The sequence below is a fragment of the Mustela nigripes genome, chromosome 1 (assembly GCF_022355385.1).
Source record: "Mustela nigripes isolate SB6536 chromosome 1, MUSNIG.SB6536, whole genome shotgun sequence".
Classification (NCBI taxonomy): Eukaryota; Metazoa; Chordata; class Mammalia; order Carnivora; family Mustelidae; genus Mustela; species Mustela nigripes.
In genome coordinates, this window is record NC_081557.1 from 104,406,014 (window position 1) to 104,420,970 (window position 14,957).

The 14,957-nt window shown below is 45.8% G+C and overlaps 1 protein-coding gene across 1 annotated transcript; it reads left to right on the plus strand.

Annotated features, from left to right (window-relative positions):
- The first annotated feature begins 2,949 nt into the window (after positions 1-2,949).
- On the plus strand, positions 2,950-13,649 carry MMP13 (matrix metallopeptidase 13). Its single transcript, XM_059392948.1, has 10 exons — positions 2,950-3,084; positions 3,175-3,416; positions 4,106-4,254; positions 4,425-4,550; positions 6,494-6,655; positions 7,952-8,069; positions 8,604-8,737; positions 9,718-9,877; positions 11,237-11,340; positions 12,374-13,649. The coding sequence occupies exons 1-10, from the start codon at positions 2,956-2,958 to the stop codon at positions 12,472-12,474; spliced, it is 1,425 nt and encodes a 474-aa protein (XP_059248931.1). The 5' UTR covers positions 2,950-2,955; the 3' UTR covers positions 12,475-13,649.
- The last annotated feature ends 1,308 nt before the right edge of the window (positions 13,650-14,957 follow it).

Here is a 14,957-nt window from a genome sequence, read left to right on the forward strand (position 1 = left end):
TCTTGAGTAGTGTTTTGGACTGAGAAACAGATGATGACGTCTGTTTTAAAAAGTCCCGTATTGCTTAGGTCTGAATCAGCAGGAGACACACATTTCTTATTCAGTCCAGTTCTGTTTGCCCATTCCCCAGGCTTTCCGATTTCCAGGGACCTGGGAGCCCTGTGAGAAGCGTTTGTAAACACCGGCTCAGCCTCTCAGTGTCAAAGGTGTTACCTGAAACCGCCAACCACTTCAGCCGTTGCAGCCAGAAGGCCCGGCTTCCATCCTCACCATTAATAGCCCAAGATAAGGGCGTGTGCTGACAGGAGACGTGCCAACACATTTCTACGGATGACACATCACGATCACCAGCTCAGCGCGCTCCCCGTGAACAGTAGCCGGAGACAAGCAGCCCGGCCCCTTCCTGAAGGAATCAATTTCTGGTTTCATCGTCTGGACGACTTTTTTTTTTTTAATTTATTTTTTATTTATTTTCAGCATAACAGTATTCATTGTTTTTGCACCACACCCAGTGCTCCATGCAATCCATGCCCTCCATAATACCTACACTTGGTCCCCGACCCACCCCCCCAACCCCTTCAAACCCCTCAGATTGTTTTTCAGAGTCCATAGTCTCTCATGGTTCACTTCCCCTTCCAATTTTATTTACCTTACTCAGAACTCTGCAGAATTGAGTACCATGTATCATTGACCTGTGTCCTTTATTTTGCACTGAGTCTGTCCTTGGGCGAAACAAGAAACAAAGAGAACACCAGCGATGTTTGGTGATAAGCACGGATTCTGAAGTGGGTAAACAGGGGTGTTTGTTTATTGTCAGTCACTGCTCATGGAAAACGTGTCTTCCCAGGGAGAGGAAACTGGCATCATCCTAAGAAAAAGGCTTTTTTCCTTCATTCTATCTTCATAGTGACCAGCACGATATCCCGCATAGTCAATACCTCATCGAAAGTGGCTTTTTAAAAAATTGTGGCTTCAACCTACAAGTACGGTCAACTATTTGATACACCTCTCCCACTTCCAAACATTAATGTCATTCGTTTCTGAACTTTGTCGGGACTTCTTTCTAAAAATATGATGATACTTGAAAAAACTATGAAATTTTATTGGTAAAAAAAAAAATGATTTCAAATGCACGAATTTCCTATAAGCTCAATAGATAAGCCAAACTTTTCGATCATTACCACTCAGTCTAAAATTAACCGCTGCTCTTGGACGATGCTTCAAGCAAGCGATAGTTTTGCATTGTTGGTTAAGCCTAAATCCAATCTTGAACTCATTGGAAATATTTAAAATTCTATTTAAATTTAAATTTAAAATATTTAAGATTGTAAGGATCTATTTGGCTCTGCTCTGGAAAAAGCATTATAAATTGCCCTCCACCGACTGCTTAAATCTCGCAGGCTTTTCTGGTTACCTCGGAGGCCTGGGCCGATCCAGATGACGGCACGTCCCCACATGGGGGGGGTTCCCTGCGGCACCCACCCTCACCTGTACTCACGCTCCGTGCCTTTGTCCTCACACGTCCCAGACCTGAGCCGCTCTCTGACTCCTGATCACGTAAATTAACTTACAATTTCAGTCATTCTGTCTGAAGATCATGACTCGCATTTTTCTATCCACTTACATGTGTGAGACACGGAAGATGACATTCTGACATCCTGGTTCTGAAAGGGGGATGTTCTTGAAAGCCCCTCGTGAACGATTTGCCTGAGGTTTTGGACCTCAGGTACTTCTACTACTTAAATTTAAAAGTCAAAATTAAGACACTTGAAATTGGCCCTGAGCTACCTAGACCCCTAGTTTTCCTGGGTATTCCTAGCAGTGTGGGAACAAAGCCATTCCATTTTTGAAATTTCTGAGAGTTAATGGGGGAGAAACCATACCAGATGGTATTTTAAAGATTTTATTTATTTATTTGACAGAGAGAGATCACAAGTAGGCAGAGAGGCAGGCAGAGAGAGAGGAAGGGAAGCAGGCTCCCCGCTGAGCAGAGAGCCCGACGCGGCACTCGATCCCAGGACCCCGAGATCATGACCCGAGCCGAAGGCAGCGGCTTAACCCACTGAGCCACCCAGGTGCCCCCCAGATGGTATTTTAAAAAAACATGAAATCGTAAGTCTACCGGCTGGGATTCAAGTACTGACAGTACCATTTATTAACTCCCTGACCTCCAACAAGCATTTAACTTCTCTGCCTCTCAGACTATTCATATGTAAAGTGAAAACAAGCCCTCCGGGGGTAGTCCCTACTTCCAAGGTTTTTCTACAGATTCAGTGAGGTCAATCCTTTTAAGCCCAGCGGGGGGTGATCCCCATCTGTGTTGGCCCTTATCTCCTACTCAGATGCAGTCTCCCACTTCTTCCTGGACCTGCAGGAAATTCAGGTGGGATCCCGGGGTTGCTGAGAGTCACACCAGCGCCTTTGAATGTCCACCGCAGCCTTCAGCCCAGTGCCTGCGCCCTGGCCCTTCCCGGCCTCCACGCTGGGGTCTGGTGCAGTTCTGTGGCCCCTAGGTACACACAGTGTCTCCCTCTGGAGTTGCCCTATGAAAAATAAACCAGGTTACGGAGCTTCTAGAAGCAGGACTCTTCATGGAAGCAAGTGCAGCATCTTGACACTCTTTTCTGAAAAATAAGGAGGGAGAAACATTTTTGCCCAGTAAAGTGAAAATTTTACGACTCTGCTTCTTCCCACAGTGTCCATAAATATGCTGAGGCCGTTTATTTTGCCAGATGGTTTTGGAGGCCCTGCTGAAATGAGAGAAGCCCTCGTTCTATATTGCCCTCAAATTCTACCACAAACCACACTTCTTGGGAGAAAAAAAAAAAAAGTCGCCATGTAAGCATGTTTACTTTAGATGCACTAGGAAGCGGGAACTTGCCCACAAATGGTGAGTCACCCTGCAGGTCTATAAAAGTAAAGGTGCTTGCCTGGGAGGAGGCAGAAGCTCCAGGCATGTCCATCACGATGCTCCGGGGCGTCCTGGCTGCCGTCCTCTTCTTGAGCTGGACTCAGTGTTGGTCCCTGCCCATTCCCAGCGATGGCGAGGACGATCTGTCCGAGGAAGACTTCCAGCTTGCCGAGGTAGGGTATCTTGCTGGTCTCAAAGGGGTGCTGCATCTCACATGTGCCCTTCTCTTTTTTAAAGGCAGGCCATTCTGGTCTCTTTTCCAGCACTACTTGAAATCCTACTACTACCCCATGAATCCTGCTGGAATCCTGAAGAAGTCGGGTGCAGGCTCCGCGGTCGACAGGCTCCGAGAAATGCAGTCCTTCTTCGGCTTAGAGGTCACTGGCAAACTTGATGATGACACCCTGGATATCATGAAGAAACCAAGATGTGGGGTCCCCGATGTGGGCGAGTACAATGTTTTCCCCCGAACTCTCAAGTGGCCCAAGACAAATCTGACCTACAGGTGAGCCAGCAGCTATCTTTCTGTGATCTTTGTTATTTAAAATAGTATCAAATGCCTAATTTTCAGCACAAACTGTAGGTGACAGAACACATTTGGTTCCATTTTATTTTAGGTAGGCTTTACATATTTAATTAGAAGTTAAATAATTCCCAGTAATAGTTTTAATATTGGTGAGAATATCTCATGAAATCTATTATAGCTTCATTAACCAGCATGATCTTTCGTTGGAAATCGCAAAGCATTTTTTTTTTTTTAGGAAAGAAATCAAGTTAGAAGTAAAAGTAGGTGTAATAAAATTTGCATATGTACTACATGAGGCATATTTATTAAGAGTGCTCAAAAATGGAGAGTACTACTCTCTCTAGGAACTTGACAAAGCTGTTTCCATTATTTGGATCATAGCAATACAACTCCAAACCTGTATCATAAAATATGTTTCATTAAATATCTGAATACTTTAAGTGTAAAATTACAAGTGGTCAGATATTTGGAGATACTCAAATGTCTGAATTTATTTTGTTATCTTTGCATGGCATCATAATTACTAAGTTCTTTGAAATAATGGACCTCTGGTAGAACTTTTAGGGAAGCCATTGCATTTTGAGTTGCAAAGCAGTATCCCAAGAAAATATATTCTCAAATAGCTTTCTCCTTCCAAAAATGCAATTGAAACTTTCTCTCTTGAATAGGATTGTGAATTATACCCCTGATCTGACTCATTCTGAGGTTGAAAAGGCATTCAGAAAAGCCTTCAAAGTTTGGTCAGATGTGACCCCTCTGAATTTCACCAGACTTCACAATGGCACTGCTGATATCATGATCTCTTTTGGAACTAAAGGTAATGGTGCAGAATCATTTTTGAGACATTTTTACATTCTTCCCCCTAGTTGTCTCCATTTTTAAATTCCTACTTTCAGTCATTCATTGTTTTTTGCAGAATTCACCAAGCATTTGTGCCAGGCATTGCTGGATATAATTAGATTCTTAACTCTTCCTTTTTGTGTGTAGAACATGGCGATTTCTACCCATTTGATGGACCTTCCGGTCTGCTGGCTCATGCTTTTCCTCCTGGGCCAAACTATGGAGGGGATGCCCATTTTGATGATGACGAAACTTGGACAAGTAGTTCCAAAGGTAATATTTCTTACAAAGGTATGATTCGTGATTACTAGACTAGGTTAGATGGTGATCCCGTTGATAAGAAGCGAGGAAGCATGCTGTAAGTTACGTTCCATAGTTGATTATAGTTTTCAAAAAAAGCACGAGTTTACTTTATGCTTATTAGTCTCTACACGGGACAGTTCTACAAACCTATGCAGATCACTAAAAGTGAGCAGTTTAGTTTAGTGGTTTGAGGGATGCTAGCTAACTGTGAATTAGGACCCAAATGTCTTTCTGTCCGCCAAGGTGTTGTTACTGCGGATTTCCTTTCGCTGTGCGGAGGAAGAAAAGTTTATTACAAATACATGCCTAGGAACTGTTAGGGCTGGAGAGGCAGGTCCCAGACGAACTGGATGTGAGTTGAAAGAGTTTTCTTTTCCTTGACAGAACTATTAACAGCACAAGTGCAGCGTGTTTTCTGTCCTCTGTTATGTGAGTTCCTAGTTTCAGACACATGCATGTCACTGATTTTACAAATACCTTTCCAACAAATCAAGATGATGTCTTGCTCCAAACAGCATGAGACAGACCAGATAAAAATTACATTTATGAGACCAAAATGAAACTCAGTGTTGAATCAATTCAGTCAGTAGATGAATCTGTAAAGCTCAAAAGAATTGAGAAAATGTAAGGAGAAACGCGAGACTGCTCCAACACCGACGGACCCGCGGACCTCCACTGACCCTTGCTTGTGATGGTTGAAGTTAGAGCTAGTCTTCAAAGGTAGCTCATTTTTGTTATTCGTTAGAATCAGAAGAATTGTTTTCCCAAATAGTAAAACTGGGCCTTGGCTGACCAGTGCCTCAGCCTCAATGCCTCCATGTATCTTTGGAAAGAAAGGTGAGATTCATGCATTTGTGTTCTGAATATTACACAGGTAAGAAGGATCTTAACATCTAGTACTGTTCAGACAGAGCCACGGTAAACCCCAGCTTTAGGCTCCTGGATTTGAAACAGCTAGTGGAAATGAATGAAAATATTCACAAACAAACCATGATTGATTTCTCAGCTAAAGGCCAAGAACGGGACCTTGAGTCATGAGTCATTTCAGTGAAGAATTGCTTTATACTCAGATGATGTGCACTTTGATTGCCCTTATGGTCTGCAGGGTTACTGCGCTGCTCGTACATTTCCTTCAGGGACAGGCTCTGGCAGCAAATGGTATTTAAGGTCAAATTGAAACCAGTGACTCCAGCTTCCACGTATTTTTTTCCCCAACTTTTCATCCTTTTTTTTTTTTTTTTCCAAATTAAAATATCTGTAGTAGGAGGCTCAGAAATTGGTAGAAAGAATGACTAGAGGAAACAATGTAAATTCAGTGTCCCAGGAGTCTTCTAAAGTTGAGGAAAGTTGGCCAATCATTTCCAGAGTTTCTATTTCTTTAAACTTTAGAGTCTAGAGATACTCTGGAAAGGATCGTTTGGTTAGGACTTGTTCCCAGGGAGATTCCAGACACCCTATTTAGTGCATGCTCCATACTTGGTCATCATCTATTTGCGTGGTGCCTCTGGTTCAGACAATGTTCTAGAAACACCCCGACAGGTAGCCCCCTATGTGACTTCCCACGACTCCTCCCTCAAGGCCTCCATTGTCCGCTTTCCTCACCTGACCTGAGAAAACAAAGAGCAGCTGGGGATTCCTACTGTCCTCCCAGTAAACCCTCACTGATTGCTCACTGTTTGACAGCATTCTGTTGAGATCCTAATGATGTAGGCAGCTAAATCAAAGAGAACATTAAATGATTTATAAGGATTAAATCAATATTTTGACTCTTCCTTCAAGCAACCAAATATTGAATCTTAATTTTTTTTTTTAAAAAGAGTGAAACAGCCAAGAAAGAGATAGAGGCGAGGAAAGTAGCATTCCCTCAGTTAACGGGTCACTGCCTTGCTTTCTCATCGTCGCTTTGTTTATAGGCTACAACTTGTTCCTTGTTGCTGCCCACGAGTTTGGCCACTCCTTGGGCCTCGACCACTCCAAGGACCCGGGGGCACTCATGTTTCCCATCTACACTTACACGGGCAAGAACCACTTTATGCTTCCTGATGACGATGTACAAGGCATCCAGTCTCTCTACGGTAACTCTTAATTTATCAGTCTAGAAACAGAATAGACTTGAAGATCGTCAGTGAGGTTATCGTTACCAATATTGCCGGCCTGCTTCTGTTACTAAAACCTGGGAAGACATGCCCACTCGGAGCATCTGCTCAAGTAGAAAATATCCTATCCTCCAAAGCTTCTGCAGATTCCTATTTGTATTTTATTACTGCGAGGTGTAGCTTTGAGTCCTACAAAACACTTCTGACGTAAGGAAGGAAACTATTTTATTCCTCATTTAACCAATGAAGAAACTACACCCTGTAGCGCTTAGAGAGTGTGTCGCTGGTACCGAGGCTGAGGGTGGAGGTATGGCCTTAACCAGCTTTTTAAAATTCTGGGTATTTCTTCCGCCATGTCAGTTTGCCACAGTAGAATCCATTCAAGTGGCCTGTGGTAACTTTTAATCCACATCTACTATTATAGATGACCATTGTTAAGAATCTCTTCTTTTTTTTCTTCCAAATTTTCAGTAATAGTTATAAAATAATTAAACCTCACCCAATCTAGCAAAATTGCCCACTATTAACAGAGTTAAAGTCATCAGTGTAAACTCTTCCAGAGCCGCAAGCTCAGAAGCCTTGCTCACGGCCCACGGCCGATCAGTCTCCTCTGGACTGAAATCGACTCTAGCAGCTAGTGTGGGTGTGGGCAAGCGCCTTGTGTTTCTTGTTATCTCTACAATATTGTGACCAGGCAGTTGACCATAGAACTAACGGGAGCCGGGTGGACAAGCAGCGGCACAGGACTGGTACTGGGCACGGCCCGAGCCGGGGGAAGCTAACTCGTGGCACATCAGGGCTGCCGAAGGCCTGGCTTCTCACTCACAGCCGTGGCACGGGGGTAAAACTGCATCCGACGTTGCCAGCTGGTAAAAGAGGCGAGAGATAGAGCAGAGGGAGGACTCCTGCAGGGAGTCGAGAAAGAGAAAGGTGCGTCTGCAGAGCAGCCTGTGCCGTAGCTCATGCCAGGCAGGGGGAAGCTTTCCTCAGAGTCTTGCTCCCATGCCCTCCCATTTCTATCTCCAATCTCAAGAAACCCAAATCTGCTTGAGCAGAATTTCAAAGGGTCTTGAGGACGGAAGCGGGAGGAGCCAGCCCACCCGCAAGAGCTTGGTGACCCGCAGGAAAGGAGGAAGGTCACAGGGGTTTGGATCTGACGTGGAAGCTGGGGACGTCCTGCCCCCGCCCCAGGGCACCCTGTGACCCTCCGCTAGCCGGGGCGGGCATCGGGAAGGCCGGCCTCACCACCTCCTTCCCTTCGTTTCATGCCTGCAGGCCCAGGAGACGAAGACCCCAACCCAAAACATCCCAAGACACCAGACAAATGTGACCCCGCCTTGACCCTGGACGCCATCACCAGCCTCCGAGGAGAAATGATGATCTTTAAAGACAGGTGCTCCTGCTACGCTCTTACCCCGCCCGCGTGTCCTGCACACTTGTGAGACACTTGTGAGGCTGTGTCTGCAACTTGCTAACGTCCAGTTGCATTTTCAAAGGCAACGTTAACAATGAAAATAATAGCTTTGGGGGTAGTTTTTTTTTCTTTTTATGTATTCGGATGAAATAAGTGACTAAGGGATGAACACTTTACTTTTACCTTTCCCGTGGCTCATCTGGGCGTGGCGCAGCTTCCCTTTATAAAGATAACCACGTCAGTACGGAAACCCAGTTTACCTATTTGAAAACCCAAGTGATGGAATCAGTTTCCACATCAGTAAACTGTCAGAGCGTCCACATGATTCCTTTGGGTCCGGAAAGTTTGTCCTGGTGACAAAGGTGGTGATTTAAGAGCATGTTTACAACCTAAACTTGAGGGTACCGAGACACGAGAGATGAACTTTGCGCTTCTACTGCAGTCTGATAGGCTTGTTTGTTCCTGTGTTCGTGTATTCATTCATCAAACTCTGGATTTTCACTTTGGTGTTAGATTCTTCTGGCGCCTGCACCCTCAGCAGGTGGACGCCGAGCTGTTCTTGACGAAATCCTTCTGGCCGGAGCTTCCCAACCGGATTGACGCCGCCTATGAGCACCCCTCCCGGGACCTCATCTTCATCTTCCGAGGTGAGCCCTTCCCCGGGGGCCTCCACACGCCCCTGGCAGGCGGGGATGAACTCAATGCTGCCGGAGTCAGCACGATGACCAGTCCCGGAAAAAAAATACTTGAAATATTTAAAAATTTAAAAAATTATTTAAAAGTATTTTTAAAAGTATTAAAAAGTACTTAAATTAAGAGCCAAGTATAACAAAATATTAAACAGAACATATTTGGAAACTTTCTACCAAATGTCCCCAAATCTGACTGGTAAAAAGTCACCATTATTTCTTACCGTTACAAATTCACTGTTTGTTTTATAACAGGTGTGTCAGTTTTTTCTTACTTCCTCTCAAAAATTATTTGCTGAGCAGATGTTATGATCATGTACCTCTTGAAACACTGAAAAAATATGATCGATAATTCCCCCTTCTGAAAAGTCAGTTTATTTCATTTTCTCACCTTTTCTTGGTAGCCCTTCACCATACGCCATAGGGATTTTTGAATATTTATATTCATAGTATATATACATTTTCATATTTTACTTGTTCTCTCGACATCAAGTCAGGGACAGTTTTCCAAACTGCTGCTCTGTCTTCCGGATCATCATTCATTCACTCTACTGACATCATAATTAATGCTACAATAAAATCACGTTATGGGGCATGGAATCTGACTTTTTAGTCTAGTTCGCTGTTCCCACTCTCCTGCTTATTCATGAAGAAATTTTAACACACTTTTCACCCACCTCCAGATTAGCAGTCGGACATAAGATGTTGCCAAATTGATTAAGATATTTGGTGATAATTGTACTCATACTTAGGAAATTAGCATCTTAAATCCTATTTTTTGTTTGAAGAATGCTCTTATTTCTGTGTTTCACAAACACAGCCCCTAATCAATTTCTAAATGTGTAAAATGAGTCTTTCTTCGTTAAAGTAAATATCTACATAATGTGAATCCTGCTGAAGTCTCCTAGGTAATAAATCTATTCTTTCACTTACTCTAGGCAGAAAATTTTGGGCTCTTAATGGTTATGACATTCTGGAAGGTTATCCCCAAAAAATATCCGAACTGGGATTTCCAAAAGAGGTTAAGAAGATAAGCGCAGCCGTCCACTTGGAAGGCACACGGAAGACGCTCTTCTTCTCGGGAAACCAGGTCTGGAGGTGAGCAGCCCTGTTTACGGACCCATCGCACCGTGTCCCAGAGGCTGAGTGAGACCCACACCACTTTCCTCATCCAGCGCAGAGGTGGGCCAGGAAGCTGCCGGCCCGTGGCTTTTAAAGTCAGCCCCTTCTAGAAGGACGGGCGGAGTTGGAATATTCCGAGCGCAGGTCAGCAGGAAGGCAGCTCTGACACTGGCAGCATTTAAGAGCTTAGAGCCATGTATGTATTTGGGGATGAGAGTCTCTGACAGAAATCCCATACTTGAAAGGTTTACATTAGTAGCTTTATGTGTACACACATGCGCACACACGCACATCCCTGTATGTGGCGTCTTTGTTGTCTGGCTTCCTTAGTCTGACAATGACATTCACGACTGTCTAAGTACTACAGTCGGGTTCCCCTCGGTCCTGCTGTTCCAGTCCCTATGCCCTAGGTGAGGTTCGTGGTGCAGTGAGGGTGTGTGACTTACCATGTCACAAGAACACTGCTTTTATCCCCGTTTGGCTGGAACATCTTTCCCTGCATCTCTCTCTCTTGAAATTCTATCCTCTGGTCAAAGTTAACTGGAAATACCATTTAAGCTCAAAGTCTTTTGGATCACCCCACCCACAGGCTACGTCCCTTCTCATGTCTTCCTATGGCCCTGGGTGTCTCCTTGTCTTGACGGTTGGCTTCCACGGCTTAGTATTGCCGTGTAGACGTGCCCTGCCTCCCTTCCCGGTTCAGTGCGTCTTGTCTTTCACCTACTGGAATATAGCGCCAGGATGAGAAACTCTCATCAGTAACAGAAACGGCGGTACCTGACGGGAGGCCATTCCAGGCTGATTTCAGGATGTGTGTGGTTGACTCGGGTGTGTCTGTGTACAGGGCAGGTGGACTGTGGAACTGTAGCAATGGGAGGGGCGAGCCATGCTCCCCTTCGTCGCTCAGAACCACCAGACACCCCAATAACTTTTCAGTCCAGAAGTTATACGTCAAATATTCCTGCCTCCATTACCACACCTAGTGAGTTGTCTAGATCAGTATATAGTTGTTCAATGCACTAACATGCATTTATTTTGGTCTAAGAACACTTTCCTAATAACCACGTTTATAACCAGTAAGCCGTTCGTGAAATGGAAGGGAGCCTGTGACGATCTTTAGAAAGATGGCCGGAGACAAGGCCACTCAGCAAGCATCTGCCTTGCACTCAGCATCCTGACTCTGAGTTTGAAAAAGCTACTGGATGTTCTAAATGGACTTAAAATTCTGTAACTCTTGTCAGTTTTGAAAGGTGTCATGATAATCCACTGTGTCATGTCTAAGACAATTCCTAAGAAATACTACCCACTCAAGAGTTTCTATTTCTTACTGCGTAGCTACGATGACACCAACCAGGTCATGGATAGAGACTACCCCAGGCTGATAGAAGACGACTTCCCAGGGATTGGTGATAAAGTGGATGCCGTCTACGAGAAAAACGGTAACGAGTTCCATCACGCTGACCTCAACGAGGGACTCTGTAGCCCCTCAAACTCATTTCCCTTAGAGAGCAGTTTTACACAGGACTTACATGTGCTAAGAGACCTATCAAGAGACCAGTTAAGGAGTAGTTACATAGGAAACAAAACATACCACACTTAGAATAAACAAAAACGTTGCTTAAATGGTCGCTAATTCCACGAATACAAGATGCCAAACTTGAAACACGATCTTAACTTATCTTTTTAAGATTTTATTTTTTATTGGAGAGAGTGACAGGGAGAGAAAGTGGTGGGGGCAGAGGGAGAGAGAACCTAGCACGGAGCCATACGTGGGGCTCGATCTCATGACCCTGAGATAGGACCGGAGCTGAAATCAAGTGTTGGACACTTAACCGACTGAGCCACTCAGGTGTCCCAACATTATCTTAAATTGTGCTTAATGATGCCAAGAGACAAAAATTATTGCCACAATTCAAAGCAGGGGCAGAGTGGGGAGTCATTTACATAGAAAGACCAGTGACTATCGTAACTACATGGTTATTTTTGCTTTAATTATGAAAAGGGGCGTTTCTCCAAACTTAAGTAGTATCAATATGTCAAGCATCAAAACTGGAACTCACGGCAAGGTGACCGCTATTTCAGGGCACCTGGGTGGCTCAGTTGGTTGAACGTCTGTCTTTGGCTCAGGTCATGATCCCGGAGTCCTGGGATCGAGTCCCGCCTTGGGCTTCTTGCTTGGCAGGAAGCCCTCCCTCTTTTCACGCTCTTTCTCTCTCTCAAGTAAATAAATAAAATCTTAAAAAGTTCTATTAAAAATAATGAGCACTCGTTCAAGGTGACAGTTTAGGAGACCTGGGGAACTTGTATACTTTTTCCCTCCCGTAACTCTAAGCGATCTATGAGGGTTCTAATCACAGACACTGGTGTGTGAGAAAACAGTGGGGTCTAACAGGTTGGACTTCTAGTGTGAGCTGGCGTAAACTCTTCCTGTTTTCAGACTCTGCAATTTTCTTTTTGGTCTTTTCCTTCCAGGTTATATCTATTTCTTCAGCGGGCCCGTGCAGTTTGAGTACAGCACCTGGAGCAAGCGTGTTATGCGCGTCATGCCAGCGAATTCCCTGTTGTGGTGTTAAGTGTCTTCTACATATTGTTATTTAAATCCTGGCGAGCACTGGACAGAACACCTCCAGCGATCCGGGTGTGGGGGAGGGGAGGTCGGGAGAGCTTAGTTCTGGGAACAAGCTTCGGTAACTTATCTCAGAATAGAGGGCATCTGTACAGTGAGCTGTGGCTGGAACCACGGTGGATTTGAAGGAACGGAATCCAGCGGCCGCAAGGATCACCTGATCCTTGCGCGCTGCATGGAGCCATGGCCCACGCTATTTCCCACCACAGACACGGGACGTGTGCTGTGTCAAAGGGAGCACAATATTGAAATGTATTTATAAGGACACTTTGCGCAGGCATACAAGCAAGTCAGAGTTATGTAATTAACGAATCATCTTTATTAAAAAGTATAATAGTGTGTGAATGGGGTCTGCGGGGAGCATACGATACCAGGAACAGACAGAAACCAAAGAGGAGTATCTGTAATAAAGACATTGTGGACAGCTTCCCAAAGCAGTGATTTGGGTTTTGCACTGAGAATATTTGAATGTACGTGCCCCGTTCCTAATGACACTAGGATCAGTCACCCCGGATGAGACACAGGGCCCGAGGCCAAGGACAGTAGATGTGGTCTGTGGGCTCGGTTTAATTCTCGCTGTTGACCATGATCCCAGGCCTACCCACAAAGAAGATAAAGACAGCCCATCTCTCTTTGTATTCAAACATTCCAGGTCTCCCCCAAATACCAGAGGATTAAAATGGCTATCACAATGATCTAAGGTGTCATTCTCCCATAAATCAACAGATTCTTTAAGATGAAAGGTAGTGCCTAGATAATGGCTCTAATTGTCCCCTTCACCATGGATGGACAGGCTCTTTTCCAAAAATAGAAAGTGTATCTTGTAAATTGGAAGCATGCAAAAACATACTTCCAAAATAAGGAAACATCCAAAATAAAGAGAACATCCCACTGGACTGCAGTCCTCCTGCGGATGTGGAAATGAGCTTCTCTCTCTCCGTACTGTCCTCTCCCCTCGGGCACAGCTTACCTGCCCCGTGTGGGGTGCTCGCTGAACGGGGGAACGGCCACAAGCGATCTCGGACGTGCTGGGACCTCTTGTTCACAGAAGTTCAGGCAAAGAAAAGAAAGTGTATGATATTTGCAAGATGTATCAGGAAGCATTTATACTGTTTATAATAAAAAAGGTATTTTCCACGAACATTATTATATAGTGTATTTTGTCTTTTGGTATAATTTTAGGCTTTCCTTACACAAGGGGGATCCATTTAAAGTATTCCTTTTTCTTGCTCAAACTTCTTGGTGGATGTAACTCACTCATTGTTTCGTTTTGTGCTGGTGAGCCCTTTCCCCAGGACGGGTGCTCAGACTCCCCTGCGGGAGCACAGTTTGGAAATGAAAAGGGAGGAGTACTAGATCGGGAGCAAGGAAGACTGTGTTCTAATGCATACCTTGACGCTCTTGGGGCCTGACTCTAGAGGCTTACAATGAGACTATTGCAAGTTGGTGAAGTCAGGAAACACGGGGAGGCAGGCAGCTCTCCTGAGGATGGCAAACCCTGTCTGGGAACCTCAGGGTCCCCGGAGCTTAAGACTAGGTCCCTTCTGTTTCTCTAAACACTGTCCATCTGGACACTTAGCAAATGTCTGTTAAAGGTCAGGCAGCTAAGATGTTGAGATGAACTAGAAAAACTTGCTCTCTAGCCCACAGATCCTGTATGGTACAGCAGAGATTGAAAGTTAGCAAGTGGTTTTGAGGGGAGGGTGACTAGTCACTGCAGGTCCGAGAGGGCTGCAGACTGACTGCTCCCGGCACAGCCCTCAGAGTCGGTCTCCGCACTGTTGGTCCTCCTGGACTGTGCTAGGGTTCTTCCGAGGCTGGCTCTTGGACTAGAAATGCCTGTTCGTCCTTCCGTCCGTCCACGCGGTAAATCGTGCCTGGGCACCTGCGCCGTAAGGAGACGCCGTGGCCACAGTGAAGCGGAGACCTCACGGCTTTGCTGGAGCCCAGAGTCTGGCTGGGCAGCCGGGCATGGATCAGTAAGTATGAGATACGGCTACGACAAGTGTCTTCAAGAGAGCGGGTACCCCGAGACCCTCCCGTAAGAGGGGTGTTAGCTTCCACGTGCAGGGCCGAGGGGCCCCAGAGGGTGAAAGTCCTCGGGGCGGAAGAGACAAGCGGCGACTGTGGAACACCCATGCAGGGCAGGACAGGTCGGGACGGGTCCCCACCGCGCCCTGCCGACCGAGGACTTGCGGGAGCTGGGGAGAGGCGGGAGAGCGCGGCGGGAGAGGCCAGGAGAGTGCGGGGGGCGGTGCGCAGACCCGCGTGCCCGCACACCCCCCGCCCCGCGGCCCTTCCCGGAGCTGCGCGAACCCGCGCTTTCCCTTGACCCGCGAACAGGCCGACAACACGCGGATGGACAGGGAGAGCGGCCTGCGCCGAGGTCCCCGGGGGACTGGCCCGCGACGGGCTGCGTCTTGGGGGCCA